The sequence below is a fragment of the Danio rerio genome, chromosome 2 (assembly GCF_052040795.2).
Source record: "Danio rerio strain M-AB ecotype USA chromosome 2, GRCz13ab, whole genome shotgun sequence".
NCBI classification, from domain to species: domain Eukaryota; kingdom Metazoa; phylum Chordata; class Actinopteri; order Cypriniformes; family Danionidae; genus Danio; species Danio rerio.
In genome coordinates this window covers 26,150,186-26,175,325 of record NC_141022.1, presented here as the reverse complement: position 1 = coordinate 26,175,325, position 25,140 = coordinate 26,150,186, and the positions used below count along the sequence as shown (strand labels likewise).

General features: G+C 37.1%; 2 protein-coding genes and 2 long non-coding RNA genes across 24 annotated transcripts in view; 2 read left to right on the top strand and 2 right to left on the bottom strand.

The window, feature by feature from the left end:
* espnlb (espin like b) overlaps positions 1–10,645 on the bottom strand; it is a 59,288-nt gene extending 48,643 nt beyond the window's left edge. For 4 of the 5 annotated variants that reach the window (XM_087240742.1, XM_087240743.1, XM_087240745.1 and 1 more), the window contains exons 1-5: positions 10,320–10,645; positions 9,851–10,041; positions 3,756–3,942; positions 1,440–1,622; positions 1,175–1,306 (exon numbers count right to left, since the gene is read on the bottom strand). In XM_087240742.1, coding sequence (XP_087096868.1) covers positions 1,175–1,306; positions 1,440–1,622; positions 3,756–3,942; positions 9,851–10,041; positions 10,320–10,613 — 987 coding nt within the window. In that variant the 5' untranslated portion in view covers positions 10,614–10,645. Of the gene's footprint in view, positions 1–1,174; positions 1,307–1,439; positions 1,623–3,755; positions 3,943–9,850; positions 10,042–10,133; positions 10,224–10,319 lie in introns of those variants that run through there. The other variant, XM_087240747.1, reaches the window with a different exon arrangement.
* LOC148679736 (uncharacterized) overlaps positions 1–25,140 on the top strand; it is an 807,653-nt gene that overhangs the window by 80,888 nt on the left and 701,625 nt on the right. The gene's annotated exons all lie outside the window — the stretch shown is intronic.
* LOC147846336 (uncharacterized) lies at positions 5,007–11,649 on the top strand. The gene is made up of 3 exons (XR_015478445.1): positions 5,007–7,513; positions 7,680–7,752; positions 8,347–11,649. It is a non-coding gene; the product is annotated as an uncharacterized LOC147846336 (long non-coding RNA).
* kif1ab (kinesin family member 1Ab) overlaps positions 13,613–25,140 on the bottom strand; it is a 79,322-nt gene continuing 67,794 nt past the window's right edge. For all 17 annotated transcript variants that reach the window (XM_087240724.1, XM_087240730.1, XM_087240733.1 and 14 more), the window contains 4 exons: positions 22,602–22,715; positions 19,649–19,841; positions 19,446–19,564; positions 13,613–17,505 (listed from right to left, as the gene is read on the bottom strand). In XM_087240724.1, the coding sequence (XP_087096850.1) occupies positions 17,463–17,505; positions 19,446–19,564; positions 19,649–19,841; positions 22,602–22,715 (469 nt within the window). In that variant the 3' untranslated portion in view covers positions 13,613–17,462. The remainder of the gene's footprint in view (positions 17,506–19,445; positions 19,565–19,648; positions 19,842–22,601; positions 22,716–25,140) is intronic.

Genomic DNA, 25,140 nt, shown 5'->3' with positions numbered 1-25,140 from the left:
TGTCACGATGACTCAGTGGTTAGCACTATCCCTCACAGCAAGAAGGTCGCTGGTTCGAGTCCCAGCTGGGCCAGTTAACATTTCTGTGAGAAGTTTGCATATTCTCCCTGTGTTTGCGTGGGTTTCCTCCCGGTGCTCCAGTTTCCCTCACAGTCCAAAGACATGCGATATAGGTGAATGGAAATGTAGTGTATGAGTGTGTGTGAATGTGAGAGTGTATGGGTGTTTCCCAGTACTGGGTTGCAGCTGAAAGGGCTGCATACAACTTATGCTGGATAAGTTGGCGATTCATTCCATTGTGGCAACCTCTAATGAATAAAGTGACTAAGCCAAAGGAAATCAGTATAATCAGTAATCCAGCCTTCTGAATAGGACATTCCTGGGAAGAATATCCTGTCTCGTGTCTGATAAATAATAAAGAGCTTCATCAGCTGGGATGTTTCTCTTGGCCTTGGTGTGTTTTTCTATTTTTATTTTTTATTTTTTCTAAAAGCACTTAAAATGTGTTCGCTTTTGTCTATTTTCTAGCATGAGTCAGCCAACACAAGCTACTATTTTATAATCTGAAATATGTGAATGTTTCCCAATAGAGGGCAGTAAGAGTTTGCTATGCTATCATAAGATGGAGCATTAACAAAACAAGCAGTATTCATGGGTATAAAACATCTGGGTAAATGCACTTAAATGGAAGTATTACAAATATTGAGTGTGAAAAGTGTTTTACCTCCTATTATAAATATGACTTTTAGTATGGAAAGTATAGATCTATTAACCATAATTCACATTTATTTTTTTCTCTGTGCTTTTTCTTTTATTATTATTATTATAATTATTATTATTTATTTATTATTTTACTATTAAATGAGAAAATGTCTCCCCTTTTTTATGCAATTTCACATGCAATTAAAATTAAAATTACAATTATTTTATTTTAATTAACAAAATTATTAATTGTTCTGTGAAATGTATTTTTTATATTATATTTATAATATTATATTTTTCTTCAGGAGAAATAATTCCTTATTTCTTTTAGTTTAGCTGGAATAGCTCTTACCAGACCTGGAGATCAGATAAATGGATTCAGAAATGGTAAAACCCGACTATTTACCTCTTAAGAGTTTTTTTTTAGGTGGAGTGTTTTTTTAGTTCTGAAAAAAAGTACTGATTATCTTACTTGAGCTCCAGCATCACGCAGGAAGTTGGCACAGTCATGATAGCCATTGTATTCTGCCAGGTGGAGTGCAGTAAACCCGTCAGAGTCTCTCTCCAGCGGACTGATGTGATTATTCAGCAGCACTCGACAGCACTGAGGGAACCACACATTACAGCTGTCATTCAAGCCTTCAGTCAAAGCACATCAGTCACTACTTAAACTCTATAATCCTGTGAATGGCCGTGATAAGCATTAGTGATTTGTGAACAAGGAATAAAGCAAAAACCTCCAGCTCTCCATTTTCTGCTGCATCATGCAGAGGCGTCCCGCCCCAGTGGTCCTTCAAAACCTTTACCCCCATCAGTAAAAGACGCTCAACGATGCGATGGTGGCCCTCGCTAGCAGCAAAGTGTAGTGCTGTGGCTCCATTCTTATCCTGACAGGAAAGATCCAGGTCTGTGAACGAGGCCTAAAGATCCATATCAGAGACAGAAACAGATAAACTCTTAAAGGGATAAAAATCGTAAATTGTTAAATGTTTAAATAATCATGTTCCAATGCTCCAGATTTAATCTGTAGGCATCAAACCTCTCACAGAGTCACACGAGCTAACTGCTAATGGTGACTGTCCTGTTCCAAAGTGTAAGACCATTTTTTTTTTCAGTCAATCTGTTTTTCTGTTAAGGGAACCAACTTGTGAAATGATTTACCTGTTAGCCTAAAATTGGAAAGTAATAAAAATATTTTTGTGGTGTTCTAAAAATTTGGTTTAAAACAAAACAGCAGTGTTTACACAAATACAGTGCATCTGGGAAGTCTTCATAGCACTTCAGTTTTTCCATATTTTTTATGATACAGCCTTATTCCAAAATGGATTAAATTCATTTATTTCCTCAAATTCTGTACACAATACCGAATACATGACAAAGTGGAAAAAGAGTTTTTGAAATTGTTGCAAATTTATTAAAAATTAAAAAGCTGAAAAAAATCACATGTACAGAAGTATTCTCAGTCTTTGCTCAATACTTTGTTGATGCACCTTTGGCAGCAATTACAGCCCCAAAAGTCTTTTTGAATATGATGCCACAAGCTTGGCACACCTGTCTTTGGGAATTTTGCCCATTCCTCTTTGCAGTACCTCTCAAGCTCTATCAAGTTAGATGGGAAGTGGTGTACAGTTATTTTCGGATCTCTACAGAGATGTTCAATAGGATTTAGGTCTGAGCTCTGGCTGGGCCACTCAACGACATTCACAGAGTTGTTGTGAAGCCACTCCATTGTTTTTTTGGCAGTGTGCTTTGGGTCATTGTCCTGCTGGAAGATGAACCGTCGCCCCAGTCTGAGGTCAAGAGCACTCTGAAGCAGGTTTTTATTCAGGATGTCTCTGTACATTGCTGTATTTGTCTTTCCCTCTATCCTGACAGTTCCTGCTTCTGAAAAACATCCCCACAGCAGTTGCTGCCACCACCATGCTTTACTGTAGAGATGGTATTAGCCTAGTAATGAGCGTTGATTGGTTTTCTCCAAACGTAATGCCTGGCATTTACTCCATCAGACCAGAGAATTTTGTTTCTTATGGTCTGAGAGTCCTTCAGATAACTTTTTAACAATTCCAGTCGGGATGCTATGTGCCCTTTACTAAGGAGTGGCTTCTGTCTTGCCACTCTACCATACAGGGCTGATTGGCCGATTGCTGCACAGATGGTTGTCCTTCTGTAAGGTTCTCCTTTCTCCACAGAAGAAAACTGGAGCTCAGACGTAGTAAACATCGGGTTATTGATCACCTCCCTGACTAAGGCTCTTCTCAATAAAGGCTCGTCTAAATAAATAAATAGCTCACTCAAAAAAACAACCAAAAGGAAGGTAAACTGAACAATTTTGGAAAAACTGATTTTTTAAATTATTCCTACTACATTGTAAATAAATGCAGGGCTCCACACAATCCATTTATGTTGTCCCAACACAAAATGATTAAGTTAACTAAAAAAATATAAATAGATTGAACATAAAACAATTAAGTTGTCCCCCCATAATTCAATAATTGTGTTGTTTCAGCTCATTTTAAATAAGCAGCTTGAACAGCAGCAAAAATCTTTGTTTTGTGTATAGATGGCAGTGACTGTTTTTTTCCAACAATCTTTAGAATATCTTGTTTTTATTTAAAAAGAAGAAAAAAAATCATAAAAGTTTAGAACCACTCGAGTGTAAGTAAACAGTGAGATAAAATATATTTTTTTTAATTCTCAGATTACGTCGGTCTGTCTGATGTATTGGGCCTGGTTAACATAACATCACCACACCCCTCTAGTTTTGACAACAAACAAAAATGATGAAGAGGAGGAGTCGTTAGGTTGTAATAACTCACCCTTTTCCCAATCTTTCTGAATGAAATGCCTAATCTACTACATCCAATCAGCTCATAATAGAAATAATAAGCCACGCCCACTGTTTTCTTATTTAATATTCAATTTCTCTAGTAACTGCATTACAATACAGAAAAAAACGGTCGCAGCTTCTAATTCATGCAGACTCTAACACTCAAATATATTCAATAACACTAGAGGGAAATCATCAGAGAGCGAGTGTAGCTGCTGAAACTCACCAGCCAGACCACCAGTGCGTAGTGTCCCATGTGGGCAGCCGCATGTAACACACTCATGCCATCTTTGGCCTGAACATGGACGTTGGCACCGCAGTCTTTCACCAGGTATTCGACCACATGCAGATGCCCCTCCTGACAGGCCAAATACAGTGGAGTGGCTCCGGTTCCTGTCTGACAGTTCACACACCTGCATACAAAATACAAATCAAGACCATATTAAAAAGTTGACACCATATGAAATTCCAAATTTTTATCAGTGCAAATACAAATTAGATTATCTTTGGCAGATTTAAAAATTTGGAAAATAAAACCTCAGGTGAACAACAACGTACACAAATCGGTTACTTTATTAGGTACAGCTTACTAGAGCTGGTTGGACCTCCTTTTGCCTTTAGAACTGCCTTAATTCTTCATGACATAGATTCAACAAGGTACTGGAAATATTTCTCAGAGATTTTGCTCCATATTGACATGATAGCATCACGCAGTTGCTGCAGATTTGTCGGCTGCACATCCATGATGCAAATCTCCTGTTCCACCACATCCCAAAGGTGCTCTATTGGATTGAGTTCTGGTGACTATGGAGGCCATTTGAGTACAGTGATCTCATTGTCATGTTCAAAAAACCAGTCTGAGAGGATTTGTGCTTTATGACACAGAACGTTATTCTGCTAGAGGTAACCTTCAGAAGATGGGCACACTGTGGTCATAAAGGGATGGTCATGGTCAGTAACAATACTCAGGTAGGCTGTGGCTTTGACACGATGTTCAGTTGGTACTAATGGACCCAAAGTGTGCCAAGAAAATATCCCCCACACCATTACACCACCAGCACCAGCCTAAACTGTTAATACAAGGCAGGATGGATCCATGCTTTCATGTTGTTGATGCCAAATTCTGACCCTACCATCTGAATGTCACAGTAGAAATCGAGGCTCATCAGACCAGGCAACGTTTTTTTCAATTTTCCATTGTCCAATGTTGGTGAGCCTGTGTGAATTGTAGCCTCAGTTTCTTGTTGTTAGCTGACAGGAGTGGCATCCGGAGTGGTCTTCTGCTGCTGTAGCCCATCTGCCTCAAGGTTGGACGTGTTGTGCGTTTAGAGATGCTCTTCTGCATACCTTGTTGTAAAGACTGGTTATTTGGTTTACTGTTGCCTTTCTATCAACTTAACCCATTCTCCTCTGACCTCTGGCATCAACAAGACACTTGTGCCCACAGAACTGCCGCTCACTGGATATTTTCTTTTTTCAGACCATTCTCTGTAAACCCAAGAGATGGTTGTGTGCCAAAGACTATAGAATACACCAGACGTGACACTCATATGGTTTTGAATGGGGAAAAGAGTAACGGTCAATATGGTGAATAAAGCCCTGCCTTCTAGGAAAGGAGCTAATTATCGATTGCTTTTTTTTATTGGTGTCTCCTAATATGAAAATTATTTGTAAGCTAGACAAGCAATTTTTCCAGAATTTGATGTTTCCTCATTCAAACAGAATGCCTGAGCATACTGCCCGAAAGGCAATTCAAAGATGACTGTTGAGTCAAATGACTTACCTTAAATCACAGGTGTCAAACTCAGTTCCTGGAGGGCCGCAGCTCTGCACAGTTTAGTTCCAACCCTAATTAAACACACCTGATCAAGCTAATTGAGTTTTTCAGGTTTGTTTGAAACCTACACATATGTATGTTGGAGTTGGGTTGGAACTAAACTGTGCAGGGCTGTGGTCTTCCACGAACTGACACCTCTGCCTTATAGGGACTTTGGGTGTGTGTTAATGCAATTCCCAACCAGCAGCTAAAGCTTAGCTAAAATTGGGTTATTCAACAGGACAATGATCCCAAGCACGCCAGCAAATCTACAATAGAACTGAAGCTGAAAAATAAATTAACTAGTTGTTACAATAGTCTAAAGCTCATCCTGACTGCATTTGCTGAATTGTAATGGGAAGAGGTAACCACAGTTTTTTTTCTCACTATTTATGTTGTGCGTTATGTGTGTGATGTGGTATATACTCTATAGTGTAAATCTATTACGCTGCACAGCAAAAATGGGGCACTAAATTTGCAGTAACTTAAACATCAAAAAAATGAATTCCAGAATGATCTGAGAGACTGAGAAGCTCATAATTAAAAATTATTACTTTAAGTCAGTACTGCTAAAGTGAATGCATCTGAATGCATCCGAATCATAGTGTGTCCTATCCCTGCAGGGACCTTGTTGTCAAAACACATACAAAAACATGTCCAAAATGCAAATAGATTTGATGTTAGTTGACCATCTTGATGTCAAAACAACTTCAAATTGACATCTAACGTTGGCATCAAAAACATGCCAAAAACCAAACGATTTTGGCTGTTAGTTCAGTCAGATACATAGACATTATTTGCATATACAGTAAAAGTAGCTATTAAGAGGTATAAGCTCTGCTGCATCATTAAGTATGAATTGGTGTGTGCAGATGTACAGTAAACACACACAAAGGTGGTGACATGTGGTAGGCAAGAGGCTCCTCATGTATTATAGAGTATGGAGCCCAGATGGTGGGCTTGACATGTGTCAGATGACCTTTCCCCAGCCTCCCCGAAGAACACAAGCTCAAGAAATGGCAACGTGACTCTAAGCTGCTGCCTGTGTGTAATCATGACTCATGGTTTGGTAAACACATAAACACACACTACAGTCACATGAGCACATGGGAGCATCTAACAATAGAAAACCAAACTAAATTAGATGTTTCACTACAGTAGAGGGCCTCTAGCAAACAGTTTCACAAATATTGTAGCTTTTCCAGGAAGGAGTAGCCAAGTAGTGACAGCATTACTGTATGAAACAGTCCAGTTTCTATGGAGGACATAATGCAAAGGTTTGTCAAAATATAGCATAAAGTGTACAAATGAATGAGCATTAATTATGTGATATTATGTGAAGGTCAAATTTATCAGCTACTAAGACATCATGATATAAAACATAGAAATTATTGATATCAGCGCAGCACAAAATATAAAAAATATATCATTATCTCAATAACAGTACTATCACTATGATTTGTATTGTAGCAAGGTGTGATTATTACATTTATTTTACGTGCCAAGCAGATGGGGCCTTATCTTCTTACCCGCCTGTCCAATAGGGGAACCTAGAGCTGAAAATAAATACTAATGGTGGGAGTAGAGACAAGAGAGAATAAAATGACAATAGCCAATAGGAGTCAGAATATCTTCAACCATTCATAGTGTTTTAATGTTTAATGTTTACATCTTTTTTTTTTTACCTAAACTACATTTTAATTAAATCAGAAACAAATATATAACCTGGTTAGTTTAGTATGATCATTCCATAATTAAAAAAGATTATAAATATTGGATTTATGTGGAGCACGTGAAATTTCACAAGAAATAACGCAAATGCTCAGCAACAATATTGCACACATCATATTTTCCCTATATTTTTGTTTCCCTAATAGAAATTGATTCAATTATGAGATAAAATGAAATTCTGAGATATTAAATCAATGTTGAGATAAAATTTTACATTTTGGTTAAAATACTATGGCTTATTTCTGACTAAGAATCTGTTCTAAGTAAAAAGGAATAATTTTTGTATTATTTTTGTCTCTTTTTTTTTGCTTTTTATTAACAGTTGTATTTGTATTACTTAAGGTGATATTAACTAAAATTCTTCTCATGTGTTTGTATGTTTTGCATACTAATGAAGCATTTTTGCAGAAGTGGATAAATCTGATAGAAATGCAAAGGCCTGATTGTCTCAAATTAACTTGAGCTCTGCAGCTAAACTTCCTGTGAGCAGAGATGGGTTGAAACTGAACACAAAATATGTGCAGTTGAGAAGTCTTATGCTTTTAATGTTGTGCAGAGAATTTGTAGAAAAAGAGGATGTATGTATGGGTGCGGCCAATGGAGGACTGGAGAATAATTGACAAGTGACAAATTTCCCTAGACTCCCACCTGTTAATATCAGCTGCCGATATGTCATGTAAATGTAAATGTAATGTGTATTTATATAGCGCATTTATTGTGTATGGCCATACACCCAAAGCGCTTCACAATTAAGGGGGGGGGTTGTCCCTCCACACCACCACCAGTGTGCAGCATCCACTTGGATGATGCGACGGCTGCCACAGGACAACGGCGCCAGTGCGCTCACCACACACTAGCTATTGGTGGAGTGAAGTGACCGTGATAGAGCCAATTCGGTGGATGGGGATGATTGGGAGGCCATGATTGTAAGGGCTGATAGAGGGACTTTGGCCAGGACACCGGGGTTACACCCCTGCTCTTTTACGAGAAGTGCCATGGGATTTTTAATGACCACAGAGAGTCAGGACCTCGGTTTTACGTCTCATCCGAAAGACAGCGCCCACAGACAGTGTAGTGTCTTCTTCACTTTTACTGGGGCATTAGGACTCACGCAGACCACAGGTTGAGCGCCCCCTGCTGGCCTCACTAACACCACTTCCAACAGCAACCTAGTGTTCCCTAGTGGTCTCCCATCCAGGTACTGACCAGGCTCAGCCCTGCTTAGCTTCAGTGAGTAACCGGTCTTGGGCTGCAGGGTGATATGAGTCAGATAATGAAAATTGTTGCACACCTCCTGAATGTAACTCTTGCATTGCACTGAAGATTACAGAATTCTGTGAATTGAATTATTAATTTGTATCTAATAAATTACTAAGATTTTTGACATTGAAGAAAACCTTCTCCTGATCTTTTTTATTGAACACGCATCAAATTGAATAAATATTCCAACAAATCTCAAAATCTGTTTATGTTTATATAAATATTTATACAACTGTTCAGTCTGGTTCTTGAATTTGATTGGCTGATAGCCGTGCAATAATCTGCAAATAACAACATAATGCACTGTTGAAGCTTTTTCAGTCGAGAATGTAGTAGTTTAGATTACTACGATGCGGTTTATTTATAAGGATAGTGCCTATGTTAAATATTTATAAATTCAGAACATCGGATTCAGTGCTTCAGCTGCCATCAGCCTGTCTGAGCAGACCAAAGAAAGTGACGGTTGACAATCCGCCACAAGATGACGACAGAAACCGCAAAATAAGTCCGTGAGGGTGAAAACCAGCATTTTCTCAGCGTTTCTTTCAAACTACAGCAGAGCAAATCATTATAAATCAGGTAAGTGACATTCTAAGTCGATCTCTCTCTTTTGTATGCTGTATTGCTGTATTTATACAACAGAAACTGGTAGTGTTTGCTTTGCTCTGGCTTTTTCAGGGTTAATTACTGTGAAATCCTGATTGCAACAGAGAAATACTGGGAAATCTCTGTAGACTGATGGCATTTCATGCCGTTCAGCCTTATATTCTTAAATTGTCAGCAAAATCACCTGTTTTGTCATGACTTTAGACATTACGCTAGAGAATCATTCAAACATTAGCTCTAAACTGACATTTGAGAAGTAGCAACGGTTTCTGCTGTTCTGCCATCAGCTGCACATGTGAATGAATGGCGGAAGAAAGTAGTTCCTAATACAAAAGGGTTTTTGAGACTCTCTGTGTTTGATTTTTTTTTTTTTTATATACACGATTATGCCATCAAACTGTTGTATAAACACACTGGTGGGGACACTAAATAATAAAATTACTGGTGGGGACACTAAGTACGCCTGCCACCAGTGCTGATATACAGCCACATGGCACAGCTACTCATGTGATATTGCTCATATATACATAACAAGATATAAATACATATCACAATATCCCAAATGCCTTAATTTTCTTATTTTTATTCATTTCACAAAAAGCGTGAAATAGTGCTTTAAAAAAGTAAAATAAAGTAGATGCTAATGGTCTAATCAGTGATCTATGCTAAGCTAAGCTAAATGTGCTCCTGCCAGACACGGAGTTTCCCTGAATGGATTCAAAACCGGTAAAACTCAACTGTTTAACTCCAGGAGACTTATAAAATGAGATTTCCAAAAACAATATTCCTTTAGGGACAGTGGCCCTCCAGAATTGAATGGTCTTATCCCGATTCTAACTTGATCAGACTAAATTAAACTTGTAGTGTGAAATGTACTTAAAAAGTGACTGAATGAGTGCGAGCCTCACCGTGGAGAGCTGGACATGAGCATTTTGAGGGAAGTGAGGTCTCCACTGGCTGCAGCGTAATGTACAGGTCGAGCTCCGCAGTCGGTCTCTGCCTCTGTGTTACCACCTTCAAACAGCAGCCACTGCACTGCCTCCGCATGGCCAAACCTGGCAGCCAGATGCAGAGCAGTCGCCCCCTCGCCATCACGATCCTGTAGGCCAAAGCAAAGACACATGTCAGCCTGCAATACCCAGTTTGAATAGCTCTGAATTATGAGCATAGTAAGTAGCACATCACAATGACCTTTCGATACACTGATGAGCTATTATGCTGTCAGTGATATTAATAAAAGCGATGCTTCTTTGCTTACAGTGTCCATCCATCATCGATGACCTGTGTAATTGACAGTGACACAGCAGACCGTACTCAAGAATGTCATCAATTCAGCTGTCAAATGAAATTTTTCTCTCGATATGTCACACCGCTCACCTCAATCCCACACGTCTCCTGTTTCAGCAGCCACTGCAGCTCTCGGATATGCCCGGTGGCAGCAGCGTCATGGGCAGCTGTTGCTCCGTTCTTCGTTCGGGTGTTGCATTGGAAATGACCTTCATGTACCAGAAACTCCAAGCAGTCCAGTTGTCCATTTCGGGCAGCATGATGAACAGGTGAGGCTCCTTGGGCATCAGTGATAGTTGGACTGAGGCATCCAGACACATGCAGGGCCCTCAGAGCCTCCACATCCCCCTCTCGAGCGGCCTGAATGGCTTTATGGAGAACCATGTTAGACCTAGAATGGTCAGAACAAAAGTGGCAGGGGTCCTTGGGCTGCACCCAGCTTTCTGTCTCTCTCGCTCGCTCTCTAAAAAGATACCTGAGCTTGCTGACAGATGCGCATGGGAGAGATGAAGGGGGTGGATAAGCACAGAGCCAGAAATGTAACGAGAGCCTTCATGCGAAAATATACATCTGCTGTTATTCCCAGATCCAGTAACAATGTATTACTTTGAAAAGTTAGAAAGAGAATGGTAGATATTTTCATCTAAAATGCCTAATTGATGTTCTCAAATGATTTAAGAATTATTCATTTTCTTTTCGGCTCAGTCCCTTTATTAATCAGGGGTCGCCACAGCGGAATGAACTGTCACACTTATCCAGCATATGTTTTACACAGCGGATGCCCTTTCAGCTGCAACCCAGCACTGGGAAACATCCATACACTGTTGCATTCACATTCATTTTCTATGGCCAATTTAGCTTATTCAATTCACCGATAGCGCATGTCTTTGGACTGTGGGAGAAACTGGACCAACCGGGGGAAACCCGGGAGAACATGCAAACTCCACAGAAATCCCAACTAACCCAGCCGGTTCTTGCCGTGAGGTGACATCGTTACCCACAGCACCACCAATATAGGTATAATCGTGTTTTAAATTGGTGATTAAATTGCTGATTTAGAAGGTGATTTACTTCTTTACTGAGTAAGCACTAAATACAGTACAGTAAGAGGTTTGATTGCAGATCTGTTACAACTCATTTTAAATAACTATTGTACATCATATAAATCTAAGATATCTAAATCGGGACTCACAAGCCAAATTTTGGCCTAGCTTTTTTTTTTTTTAAAGAGGTTTAGAGGTTTTCTTTTTATTATTCATTGGTTTACATGGATTCTTGAACTAGCTTTGGCTTTGAAACATGGTGTGAACATAGCATGTACAATTTGGCAAGTTTTACCCCAGCAAATATTTTTTTAAAAAAGATGTCTAATAGAGATCTAAACATACAGTAGACATCCTAGTGAATTTCAAATTGATGCCTAACAATATTACACAAACAGACCAGACAAATGTAGCCTTACTTTTGCCAAGGTGTCTGTTTGGTTGTCAATTAGAGATCTTTTAATGCATGCACACAAAATTCTTGCTGGAATGCCCAACCATCCTAAATTAGTTTATTTTCATGGTCTACTTTAGATGTTCTGTTAACTTTGCAAGTGCATATCTAACATATTATATTATATATATTAACATACTAACTCAAAATGACAGTGCATTCTGCAATATTCCACAAACAGTACCCTATAATGACAATGTGGAAGAAGTTTGTTTGAAATCTTGGCAGATTTAAAAGCTCAGGAGCATCCTTTTTTCCACTGATCATCGTTAAGATGTTTCTGCAACTTGAAATTGTCCGCTTGTGGTTAATTCAGTTTAATGGACATGATTTGAAAATGCACAAATCTGTCTCTACACAGTTTCACATTTACAGAGCATATCAAGTCAAGCCATGAAGTACAAGCAGTTCTCTGTAGAGACAGGATTGTATCAAGGCAACTATCTCTGCGGAAATCCACCAATCAGACCTCCTCTGTAAAAGGCCTGTATTGAAAACAAAAATCACTGATCTGATGAAGCCAAGATTGACCACCTGGCCAATATTCAATTAAATTCATCTTTATTTCTATAGCGCATTTACAATGTAGATTGTGTCAAAGCAGCTTAGCATAGAAATTCTAGTAAATTGAAAATGTGTCAGTCCAGTTTTCAGAGTTGACGTTTAGTTTAGTTCATTTAGCGTGGTTTAATTTACACTGCTGAAAGTCCAAAAACTGAAGAGCAAATCCATTGATGCGCAGCTCCACAAGCCAAAACCAAGAGAGCCAGTGGCGACAGTGAAAAAAAACCCCCAAAAACATTACTACAGTAAAGCATGATGGTGGCAGCATCATGCTGCAGGATGTTTTTCAATGGAAAAACTGAGAAACAAGTCAGTATTAAGGGAAAAGCGAATGCAGTAATGTACAGATGAATGTAGTGATGTACATTATAGCTTCAGAGCTCTCTGGACCTCAGATTGTGGTGACGGTTCATCGTTTAGTCAAAATAACAAAGTGGTGGCTATGGGACACCTTTCTGAATGTCGTTGAGTGGCCCAGCCCGAGCCCAGACCTAAACCCAATTGATTGGGGAATGCCATTCCCCATCAAACCTAAAAGAACTTTACATGTACTGAAAAAGAGAATGGGGGAAACTGCCAGTTTGATCCAAGCTCGAAGCAGGTTGGGTGGTGTAGGACAGGCAGAGTTACATTGGTGCCATGACGTGGATGGGAGTGAGGTTTAGGGGGGTGAGTGTAGCAGAGGCCAGCAATGAAGTACTGTGCAGGTAAACCTCACTCCTCTAAACCAGAAAAGGTGCTCTAGCGACAGACGCTAGAGGCCATGGTCTTTAGCTTCCTTGTTAGAGCAACCAACTCCCATGCGGAGAGTAACCGGTTTGATCCCAGCCTGGAGTGGATTTGGTTTTGTAGGACCGGTGGGGTTACATTGGTGCCGTGACCCGGATGGGAATTAGGTTGGTGGGGTGTAACAGAGGTCAGCTAGTAAAGTGCTGTGCTATATATATATATATATACAAACTTCATTCATGTTGTCTTTACTGGATATTCTTCTTATAGTTTTAAGAAAAATTAAAGACTTTTAAAGAACATGAAACAAATGGCTCACTGAAAAACATGTAGAATTCAATCAATCATGCACTTGCAAAAAAAAAAAAAAAAGTAACATGAAAATAAAGTTTTAGCTGCTTTAGAGTATTAATTACCATATAGTTGCAGAGTTACTGCTAAGTTAAACTGCTTATGATCAAAACCTGAAATTTCGTGCATCACAATTTGCTAAGTTTACTCTTACTAATGCCATCCAACATGCAGGCGATTTTTCTTCAGCACAAGAGTTTTAACTGAAACCACAAAGAAAAGAAGTCGAGACTCAAGAAACATTGCGCGTATTTCACATTTATTTCACACCTGACAAAGTGTTAAGTGTCCACAGACATTAGAAGACACAGGTCCAACACTCAAAGAACTTGAGCACTGAATACACTACAGCCCATTCATTATGGTATAAAGTGGTTACTGCTGTGTGCTAGACCACAGTTGGGTTTATATACAGAGCAAATCAACAGAAATATAGAAGCAATTACAGTAGGTACACTTAGTTTATATTGACGTCCTTTTTTAAATCTGAAATATTCATATGGATGAAAGATGTTCGTTGGAAAAGATGCATGGCGAGTGGCAACACAAAGAGTGAAAGAGAGAAAAAGAGTCACATTATCAACTACAAACCCTAAAAATCTCATTTATCTGCATTATATATGTACTGTAGGTTGACAAAGTCCTGGTAAATGCTTTGTTTTTTTAGGGCACGTGTCAATGCGAACACTACATGCTCATAGTCGACTGTGATCCTTCAGTTCAGTAAAATAATACGACTGAATCTATTATTTTCTTGTAAATGCTACTCTTATACTTTAAGGAGGTAAATGAGATACATTTCATTTAAAAGCTGAATAAATATGTACAGCATGCTATCATATACATAGCATTGTCAAAAGACAGAAGTGGATTTTAAAACATCAGGGCACTGGGAGGTATGACTGTCAACGTTAATGTCCAAAACTGAAAGATTTCTCCTTAAATTACATTTCAGATCCATGTTCAGAGTGAGAGTCTTCTACTGCTGCATATGAAGAAACCAAAGTTGAGAGGTAAACAAACACCACAACTGCTGAAATGTCTTAGAAAGTACGCTCATTATTAAATATCACTGCTTTGTTTGTGCTCTTTGGGTTGGCTGGCCCATTGCACATAACACCAATCCTCAATCAGCATGAGCAACATGCTAAACGGCTGACTGACCAATAGCATGAGCTCAAATCAAACCAAGTAAGAGATTTATGAATTCAGCAGCAAATGGTGCTTTTCTATACTTACTGTAGGTCTTTATACAGTAGTTACACAGCAAAGAGTAATGAAAACAGGTCTATTTCAATACGCTGAGACATCTCTCTAAAAAAGTTTACCTATTATATAGGGAGACACAAAACGTTTGGTAAAAGACTTCTTGTTATATGTAACTGGATCTTCTCTAACACTACATCATCTCATTGCCATCTCACTAGGAAAACACCATGTTGGAGGACTGAATACAGAGTTTATATTGTAACATGTAGAAATGGTTTGGAATTACTTAAATATAGCAGCTACATTGAGGAACTACACTCTTCAAAATAAAAGTTCAGCAGGAGGCCATTTTGGATTCCTGTAAATTCTGTGTGAAGCAGACGTTGGTGAGACTTTTATTTCAGCATATTGATGTACTTCCAGCTGAAACGGAATCTGCTTGTTAAGTGTGACGTCACGCAAAGTGGCTTCCGGGTCTATGCGCAATATCAAACTGTATCAAATGGTAATAATAAACGTTTACTAAGCCAGCGGTTCCCAACAGGGGGGTCCCGGCCCACAAGGGGGCCTCAGTGAGCTTTGTGGGGGGTCGTATCATATTTAAAAACCTCTTAGCAGTGTGCAATTAGGAGAATGATCATGTTGCTTTAGCTCATTTTATTCCCTAACTCAGTGGTCCTCAACCATCGGTCGGTGGATCAATTGGCACCGGACTCCACAAGAAATCATTAACTGAACAATCTTTTATTTTGAAAAAATGACCGTATTCTCTCGTTTACATTTTCGGTCCGTTTAGCACCCAAATTTAACCCAAAAGCAACAAAATGAGTAAGTAACAGGTGTCTTTGGAAAGTTTCTTTGCCAACGGGGAAAAGGCCAAGTGAAGAAACTGCCAAGGAATGGATCTGCAACCCATTTGTCAACAAATCAGGTGAATCCAGCATGTTTGTGCAAGAAGATCAACTGATGGAGATCACAAATGACGGCAGCCTTTCTGGGGCGGTTCACATTTTTCGTATTTCTAGAGTTTGTACAAGTTTGTTGTTTCCAATGGAGGTGCGCGGTTGAGATATTTTACTTTAAATACCATGTAAAGGACTTATTATTTACCATAAAAGTGAAATTACTGAACCTACACACAGGAGTCTAATAAAAGTGCAAACAGCGTTTAGGTTTTGGTATCTGAACACTTCATGTGTATATCCAGGCAATGGGGTATATGCACACAGACTTTTAATTTTAGCCAGCCAGCATAAGTGCTTCCAGTAAAGTCTTTCCATTAGAAAATGGCCACATTTAAGGTCTAATTTCTTTAAAAATCAGTGATCTTGACTGCCTGATTGATAAACGATATAAAGTGGGCCTCAGACCAGACAAGAAGCACAGCATTACATTCCATTTGCCCCACCATGTGTTTAAAGTATGATAAAAAATGGTTTATTTTACCCCAATATTTTTAAAGGAGTTTCTGTGCTCGCCTGCTGATCCTGACACCGCTAGCACAGTCTTACATCTCGTTTTGCGCTTGAACAACTAAATGAATGCTTAAGTCTATTTAACTGAATGTATTGTAATAACAGTACGAAATCGAAGCTGGAAAAGAAACCTTATGAAGCGGAAAATATTCACATTATGCTTCATCAGTGGCTGAAAAACACTTGCTGTGCATATAACCCATTTACGTCATTCTGAACTCAGAGCCATCATTCTGAACAGCAGGTCAAATATTGTACACTTACTTTTTGGCTCAAACTGATTATATTTTAGGGTGAACTTACATAAAACTTTATTTTGAAGAGTGTAGATGCAGAATTTCTGAACCTAAACCTCCAGCATAATTCTAATGACATCTTCATTAATTCAAAAGTTTAAAATGTACTCTGATGTATGTGTTAAGTGTAAGTTCAGCATCAAAGCGTACTAATTTTGTGCGTGAAAATAAGCAGATGAAAAGTAATAAATAAATAAGCCACCAAATAAGCTGATTCTCTTAGCAGCAGAGCTCTTGTGCAAACGAATCAAAACACATCTGCTAAATAAAGCTCATTATCAAAAGTGCAAGGTGAGAAATTATTTTTGTAGCGCACTACAAATAGTGGACTCATGTTTATAAAACATACAATGCTTAATAAATAAGTGTAACGTAAAAGATGTAATGTAAAAAAAGACATTACTGATGGAAATTAAAACACAATTAAACCTCTGTAAATGGCAGATGGTTTTTGATGAAACATTAGACAGTTACCTCTTTCAGTCTAAAATCCATCACCATGTCCTCTGCATAAAAGGCCATCTGCAAATTAGCTCCCTTCAAAAAGCATAATGATCAAAACCAAGAGGCAACAACCGAGCCAGGTAAAAGCACTTGAAATCTACTCTGCAGAAGCACACACACAAACAGATCATTGAGTCGCATTTACAAATGAATGAATGACTTTAAAGGGATAGTTCACCCAAAAATGTACATCTACACACTATTTACTCACACTTAAAAGACAAAAGAAGATATTATTAAGAATTTTTTTTATTTATTTTTCCTCCAAACATCTTCTTTCATGTTCAAGGATGACGTTTTTAGGTGGACTGTTCCTTTAAGAGTGGGGTTTTGTGTCTAAGATGCTGTTTTGCCATTCTAGCTATGTGAGTGGGAAGTGCAGTATATTTCGATAGTATATTATGAACGTACACTAAATAGGGCCTGACACACACACATACACACACACACTCACAGTCTGTGGTTGGCATGGACAGACGGGCAGGGCAGGCAAGAGGCAGCTGTGATGACATGGGGATTGGGCACTTATGATCACATGACCTAATTACACCACAACGGCCTGTTAGCTATCTGTTTATGGATTGAGCCAGAGGGAGAAAAAAACAGGTTCACATCCTCATCTGTCCTGATTTTCTTCTGGAAAGCTTAGACCTGTGGGTAAAAAGAAAGAGTTTTGGTCAACTTTTGTGTGATTACGTTCTGCAGTATAACTTATATAACATACAGCAGGGAAAATAAGAACTGAACATGTCATGTCTTTTCCTGAACTACTAAAATGTATTTAATACTTTATATAAAAGGCTTTATTGGTGATGACAGCTTAAAGTGGACTCTGTAAAAATATTGATGGTTCTGTGGGTCTCGTCTATCAAATCTGATTTTTAATTTGTATTTTATATTGGATTTAAGTCAGTTGATTGATTGGGCCATTCTACAGCTTGATTTTCTTTTTCTGAAAGAATTTGAGAATTTCCTTGGCTGTTTTGGATCATTGTTTTGCTGAAATGTCCACTCTGGTTTCATATTCTTCATTCTAATAATGTAAATGTCGGACTGAAGCACCTAATATTTATTTACAATGATAAAGGGCAGGGTGTTGCTAAATAAGTACTAAGAGATTTTAGCTGCTGTCTGGGCTTTCGCTGCTTTTCTACACCTCCCTTTCTTTGCATGTTTAATATTTTTTTTCCTGCTTTAGTTTATTAAATTACACATAACTTCATTTGTAAACTAATTTATAAAGTTTTCTTTGCATATATGAATTTCTTTAGTTATTACCAACATTCGGGGAAATTTTCAAGTCAACAGCACGTTTAGAAATATGTTTTCTGAGAAAAATAGTGACATGTTCAATACTTATTTTCCCCGCTCTATGTTGTCATGAATTATTGATCAAATATTTTTACAGTGCTTGTTTAAGACATTTTGGTGCAATTGATTGTATTACAGGAAATTACATAAGTGACAGCTCTGTAGTGGCTGAATTGTCTTTTATAGTTACATGAACAGACAAGAAAACCAATCTTATTATATCCTCTTGATAAGAGACATTTTTATCTAATCAGCTGTTTGAACGAATCAGCTAACAAGCCATGTATTTTTTATTGCCACCACGTTATTATTATAGATTGTCATATTCAAACACTTGTGAGAAAAAGAAAAAAAAAGATAAATTTCATCTTATGTATATGTACTGCATATTATACTGTATATGTCATAGGTATAAAGTAATGTGTGCTTATGTTTTTTGTGTTTTTTATCTATTTTACATTAAGCATTGTGTACTATTAGATATCTTAATTTCCTTCGCTATTATTAATGTAGCGGACTAACAATCAATCTGGACATGAAGAATGTTGGTACATCCTTTGAGGGCATCTTAAATATAGGATTTTTGCAGGTTTCTTCAAGTCAAATTTAAGGCTCTTTTAGACCCTTTAAGACCATTATGAATGAAATTTTAGATAGTGCTAAACACTAAGGTGTTTTTCCTATTTCTGTTATAGGATAAATATATATATATTAAAAGAAAAGGTTTTAACATGGATTATTTGTTATTGTGTGTTGGCTCGATTGGGTAGCTTTTCTTGAAAATAGGAAAATTAAGACCTGTTTACATTATTTAAGATTTAACACTTTATTTTAGCAAATTTAAGACTTTTTAAGGCCTACATTTTTATTTTTGAAATTTAGGACATTTTAAGACTTTTTACAGTGCTCAAAATATATAAGTACAGTACTTAAGTAAAATGAAAAATTAAAAATTTTGCTGAAATTTTGTAGGTTGTAATTTATTTTTACAATATTTTGTTTGAATTTTATTGTATTATCTTTTCATTTCTAAATATGTTTCGTGACCAAAATATTATTTTAATAAATAAATCTTTTTAATAAATCTGTTTTGTTTAAATGCACCAAAAACCATTGCCTATATTCACTGAGAAATGGAAAAAATATTCATTTTTAAAATAGGGTGTACTCAATTATGCTGAGCACTGTACGACCCCGCAGATATCTTGTAAATAAGACAGCTGCATATTCAATAAATCCTGCACTACAAAACCTACAAATCCAAGATTGATTTGGCATACCTGATAGTTCCTGCCAGCAGTGGGTTGAACGCGTACAGCCAGTCATGCATCTCTTTGTCATTTGTGGCCTGGAGGAGGATGTTGCGGTGCTCAGTGCACACTGTGAAAGTGTTAGGAGCCTGAAAACAAAACAACGCTTGTGTTTACAACTACAGCAGACCACGTTACGCAGTAGTTGTGTGTATAATGTGAATGTGTCTTACCCTCATCAAGGTGTGATGATCTTCGCTGTACTCCACCTGAGCGGAGGACAGGTTGATGATGGCTCGCTCCACACAGTCTCTCTCGCTGCGGTACAGGTAAACGTACGGCCGCCGCACCACAATGTACCGCTTCACCCAGCCACTGGTGTGAGGCTCCAGAAAGTGCAGATAACCTTTCTTTGACACAATGGGGCTGTTTGCATAGGAAAATTACATATATTACATTATTTACGGTACAGGGCAATCCGTTTCAATCAGGATTTTGAAAGTTTTAACAGTAGTGAGTCTGCTCAGCATAATTACATTTAAAAGAACACTCCACTTAAAAATATATAAATAATAATTTCTATAGGCTTATTTTACCCCTTATGAATGTTTTCAGCTGATCTCTGAGTCTAGCTGGAGCACTTTTAACTTAGCATAGATCACTGAATCGTAATTTTCATGGAGCAACCATTGAGATATTTGTAAAAGATATAAACATATTTATAGAACATTTTTGCTTCAGCCATGGTACAGCAGGTAAAGCTCCTTGATAATTACAGAATGGAGTATTGACCTTACTCCTTCACATACTTCCAGATTCAGCCAGTCTCATTCACTTCTATTTACTTTAAACTGTAAAAAAAACAGCTCATTATGCTGCTTAATGTTACAAATCTGTATTTTCTTATATGTTATTTATGTATTATCATGAACACAATTGTTTGTAGCGTAAGTAGTTAAACCGTTTTCTGCCTGGTAATACCCCCCCACCCCCACCCCCAAATGTAAATGAAACGTTAGTTCTAAAACAAAGATGATAGTTTAGTTCTGAGTTGCAGAGTAAGATTAATAGTTCCAATCCATATCAACCTAGAAAATAGCTAATTTAGATGATGTAACTACAGAAGGGTCAAGTTTTAGTAAAAGTATCTAAACTGTTTGGTAATATTGGAACGAGATGCTAATAGTCTAATCTAATTCAGTGATCTATGCTAAGCTAAAGCAATAGTGCTCCTGCCAAACTCGAGAAGAGAAATTATTAGCTGAAATTATTGCTTAACTCTAGATGACTTGTAATTGAGCCTATTTTCAAAAATAATTTTAGTGTTTAAGTGTCGTTAGTGCTGCTTTTTAAAAAGTTTTTTAGCTGTATAGTTTTGGATTTTAGCTGTATAGGTTATGGATTTTATACTGACACCTAGTGGTGCAGACCAAGGGTGTCGCTAGACCCCACTTACTGGGGCACATGCCACCGTAAAAATCGCCTGTGCCCCAGTAAATTATTTGCAGTTAACGTTACATGTGTAGTAAGTGTATTAATCAAGAGTAGTAATCCAAAGATGTTATTCTATATGTGCAACCAAATCACCACTTGCGAAAGAATGTAGTTTAATTGAAAACAAACTGACATATGCAGAAAAACATTTAGGGGCTTAAGTGGTTGAGAGGGGCCCGTGCCCCAGTAGAGTTTTATGTCTAGAAACACCCCTGGTCGGACGCAACTTTACATAAACTGTACCCTTGTACAAAAGCACTGATAGGCCAAAACATTACGATCTTAGATATATTTGATTAGCTCGTAACGAGGCAAAATATTAGAGTCTTAAAAAATAAGCAGTTCTCATATTCAACGTGTTGGCTCCGGGTGAAATAGACAGGAGTAAATATTTGAGTGACTTTGCCAAAGGTTAAATTGTTATATTAATTGTGCAAGCAAAAGTGTCGAAAATGGACAGTAAATATATCCAATACTGTTTACATGATGATGGTTTATACATATTTTTTTTTAGTAAAAATTAATTTAATGCATCTCAAAATTAATGTAAATACTATACACATACAGGCCATAGCCAGGGGCGGTTTGGGTGGTTCAGAAGACTTAACCCTCACTGACAAAATGTCCAGAATTTGTCCCATACATGAGCTCATTTGTCCTATTTTGACTGCCATGCCAACATAAATAGTGAAAATTACCCATCGAAAAAGGCTTTAAGATCAAGCAGAATCCTATCCAAGCAGAACAAATATTTTCATTTTACAATCTGCCATAAGTGAAGTCTTCTTTCGCTACTGTATTGTACTGGTACTGGTACTTTTTTACAAGAGAGGCAAGAAAAATCTGTGAAGCTTTACATTATTATTATTATTATGTTTTAATTATTTTTCTATTCAAATGGACAAATTGCGATTGAGGAAAGTTAAATGTTAAATGGGCTACAGCTTTTAATTATAACTTTATCAGATTCATATTTATTTCTAATGATATATTATTGATAAATTTTAACTATTTCATATTTCTTTATTATAAATCTTTAGGAAATAATTTTGGTATATCAAATGTGTGTGGTTAAGATGACTATCCGGCAAGCTGATTCAGATAACAAAAGTGCATAAATGTACTTATTAAATCTCATAATGAAATAAAAAATGTGGTGAATTTTTGAGATAAAAGGATCATTCCTTTTACCAGGCTGGCTACAGCCTGACATACTGTGAGTACAGTTGGATTTTTGCAACTATTTGTATTTTGCAGTAAATTATTTATCCACAAGGTGGCAATGGTGCTTTCAGGTTGTTGACTGACAAGAAAGTCAAAGGAAAATGTTACTAATAAACTGATTGGAATCCCGCAGAGATAACAGATGCCAAATAATGCAAGTAATAATGTAAAGAGGTTATAAAAGTACCATGGTTTTTACTAATCTATAATGAAAGAATGAAAATAATGTTTATATGGGTTATAATGCATAACCAGAAATTGTGGACAGTTTTTAAATCAGAAGGGGTGTTGAAAATTGTCACAATGCCATTGTGTTTGACTGAATTATACTTTGAACAAAAAAGTGAAATTAACTATCCTTTGAAAGACTGTGTGTGCATAAAAACAAAGAATAATTCGCCCTTTAATGTCCAAGTGTGTTAGGTGATGATGTCATTTCTAAAACAGTGTTTCCGGGTGCTGCAGTACCTGACACGAATCTCCTGGATATTGGGGATGAAGGTGCAGGTCCTTGGTTTTCTCTCAATAGGACTGAATGGATCGAGATCAGGGCTAGAAGCACCAGAGTTAGCCTCAGCACCTCTGAAAAAAATATCCACACAGAAAAGGAGTGTTAGAAACCAATAATGTGATGTATAGAGACTGAAAGTGTAGACTGATTCTCAAAAAACTAATAGGTTTCAGAGATAAGGCTAGTCCTAGACTAAATTGCACATTTAAGCTGTCTAAACTGAGAAAAACTTACTGTGACATATCTTAAAATAAGTCAATGACATTGTTTTGTCTCAAGAGGCACACAAACCCACAAGCAGTATACTATAAATGTACTATTTCTGAGTAAAATATGCTCTTTAATAACTCTAGCTTATGCCAAATTATCCCCAGTGGAAAAAAGCTAAGTACACTTACAGCATAAACCTAGAAGGCTACTTGTTATCTATCTTGTCAGATTGTCCTACCTCCCATTCAAAAACAAAGAAGCACATGTTGATGATGCAATATGCCTGCCATCAGACTTTGCTACCAGTGTAAATTTTAATGTGGAGAAGTGTGATATGAAGCTGTAATATCGCCCTAACCTACCTAATCCCTAACCTCAACCTCAATACCATTCAAATACAGTGTTAGTAGCACTGTAATCTTATAGGTAGGATAAAATGTTAGGACACCGGCATTGGCAATGATTGTTGGTCAGAGAGTATTTGTATGTTTACTACTGTGTGTGCATTTGGAGGTGTTAAATGCAGAGCCCAGGTTCTGAGTATGGGACACCATGCTTGGCGAGGGGGCCACATGTCATGACTTCTTTCCTTCCTTCACAAACTAATTATTTACTAAAGTGAACTGCTAGTGTACTCAAAAGTTGACTTGTAGAACAAATAAAAAAACATAATTGCTGACTATTTAGGCACATATAATTTACTAAAGTTACACCGGTTTCACACCGCAAACGTGAGCGGCACGTGAGCAGTGGATAAGTGTATCTACAACATTACTGCAGCGGCAGACTCATGATTGTATTTACACAATGTTTGAGCATGCTTGTAGCTTGTGATGACCCCAGCGACTCCAAAACATAAAGGTTTTTGTAAATCTACAAATAAAACCTGTAACCTACTTTAACCTACATATAAAAAGCTATACATTTTTTTCCTAATTTGTAAATTATTAATCTGAAAGAAATTTTATGTAATCCTGTTTATTATACATTTACCATAAAGTGAATGTACAGAATTCTCAACCACTGCAAGATGTAAAGTGAACTCAACTGATTTTGCGAGGGTATACAAAAGATTTTAAAAATATATTTTGCTTTCCCCTCTTTTATTTTTTCACCATAAAACTCAGCTGTAAAGCAGCTTACGCCATTTTTGGCCATTTTTTATTTGCCATACTAGCACTCAAACTTAAGAATTAAAAACATGTATACAATGCATCTTCTGCAGCCTACATTTATTAAATAATCTAATTGTCTTATGACAATGGCTCTAATTGAACACACAAGTCTTTCTGCATATTATGTGTATTTTGTACTTGTTTTGTGTATTTATAGAACTTTTTGTATGAAATCATATTATTTTGGCCATCATAAGGGTGCTGTCACTTTGTTTGAGAGTGAGTAGCAAAATTAGACTCTATTAGGTGCAAACTGTTGCTCCCGGTATGACCACTAATTTATTGACATACACGCCAAAGGAAATATACACTGCTCACAAACCTCTCACACTCAGAGGTGTAAAATCCGCTTTATACCTATAGCATACTTCAATACATTTGAAGTCAGAATTATTAGCCCCCTGTTTATTTTCCCCCTAATTTCTGTTTAACGGAGAGAATATTTTTTTCAACACATTTCTAAACATAATAATTTTAATAACTAATTTCTAATAACTGATTCATTTTATCTTTGCTATGATGACAGTAAATAATATTTGACTAGATCTTTTTCAAGACATTTCTATACAGCTTAAATTGACATTTATAGGCTTAACAAGGTTAATTACGTTAACTAGGCAAGTTATTGTACTGTATAAAGATGGTTTGTTCTGTAGACTATCAAAAAAATATAGCTTAAAGGGGCTAATAATTTTGTCCATAAAGTGGTGTGTAAAAAATTAAAAACTGCTTTTATTCTAGCTGAAATAAAACAAATAAGACTTTCTATAGAAGAAAAAAAATTATCAGACATACTGTGAAAATTTCCTTGCTCTGTTAAACATCATTTGGGAAATATTTAAAAAAGAAAAAAAATTCAAAGGGGGTTAATAATTCTGACTTTAACTGTATATACTTTTACATCCTAAAAATGGGGCCAATTAAGTCCTACTTACAAGTATAATAGTTGTACATCAATGTTAGTATACTTACTACATTAAGCATACTTAATTATATACTTAAGTGTACTTCATACAGTGAATTTAGTGTAGTATGTATTCTTAGTACTTAGTAAAAGTAACTTAATAAGTGTACATTTATTTCAAAAGGGTCAGCAGGAAGGAGCCTGGCT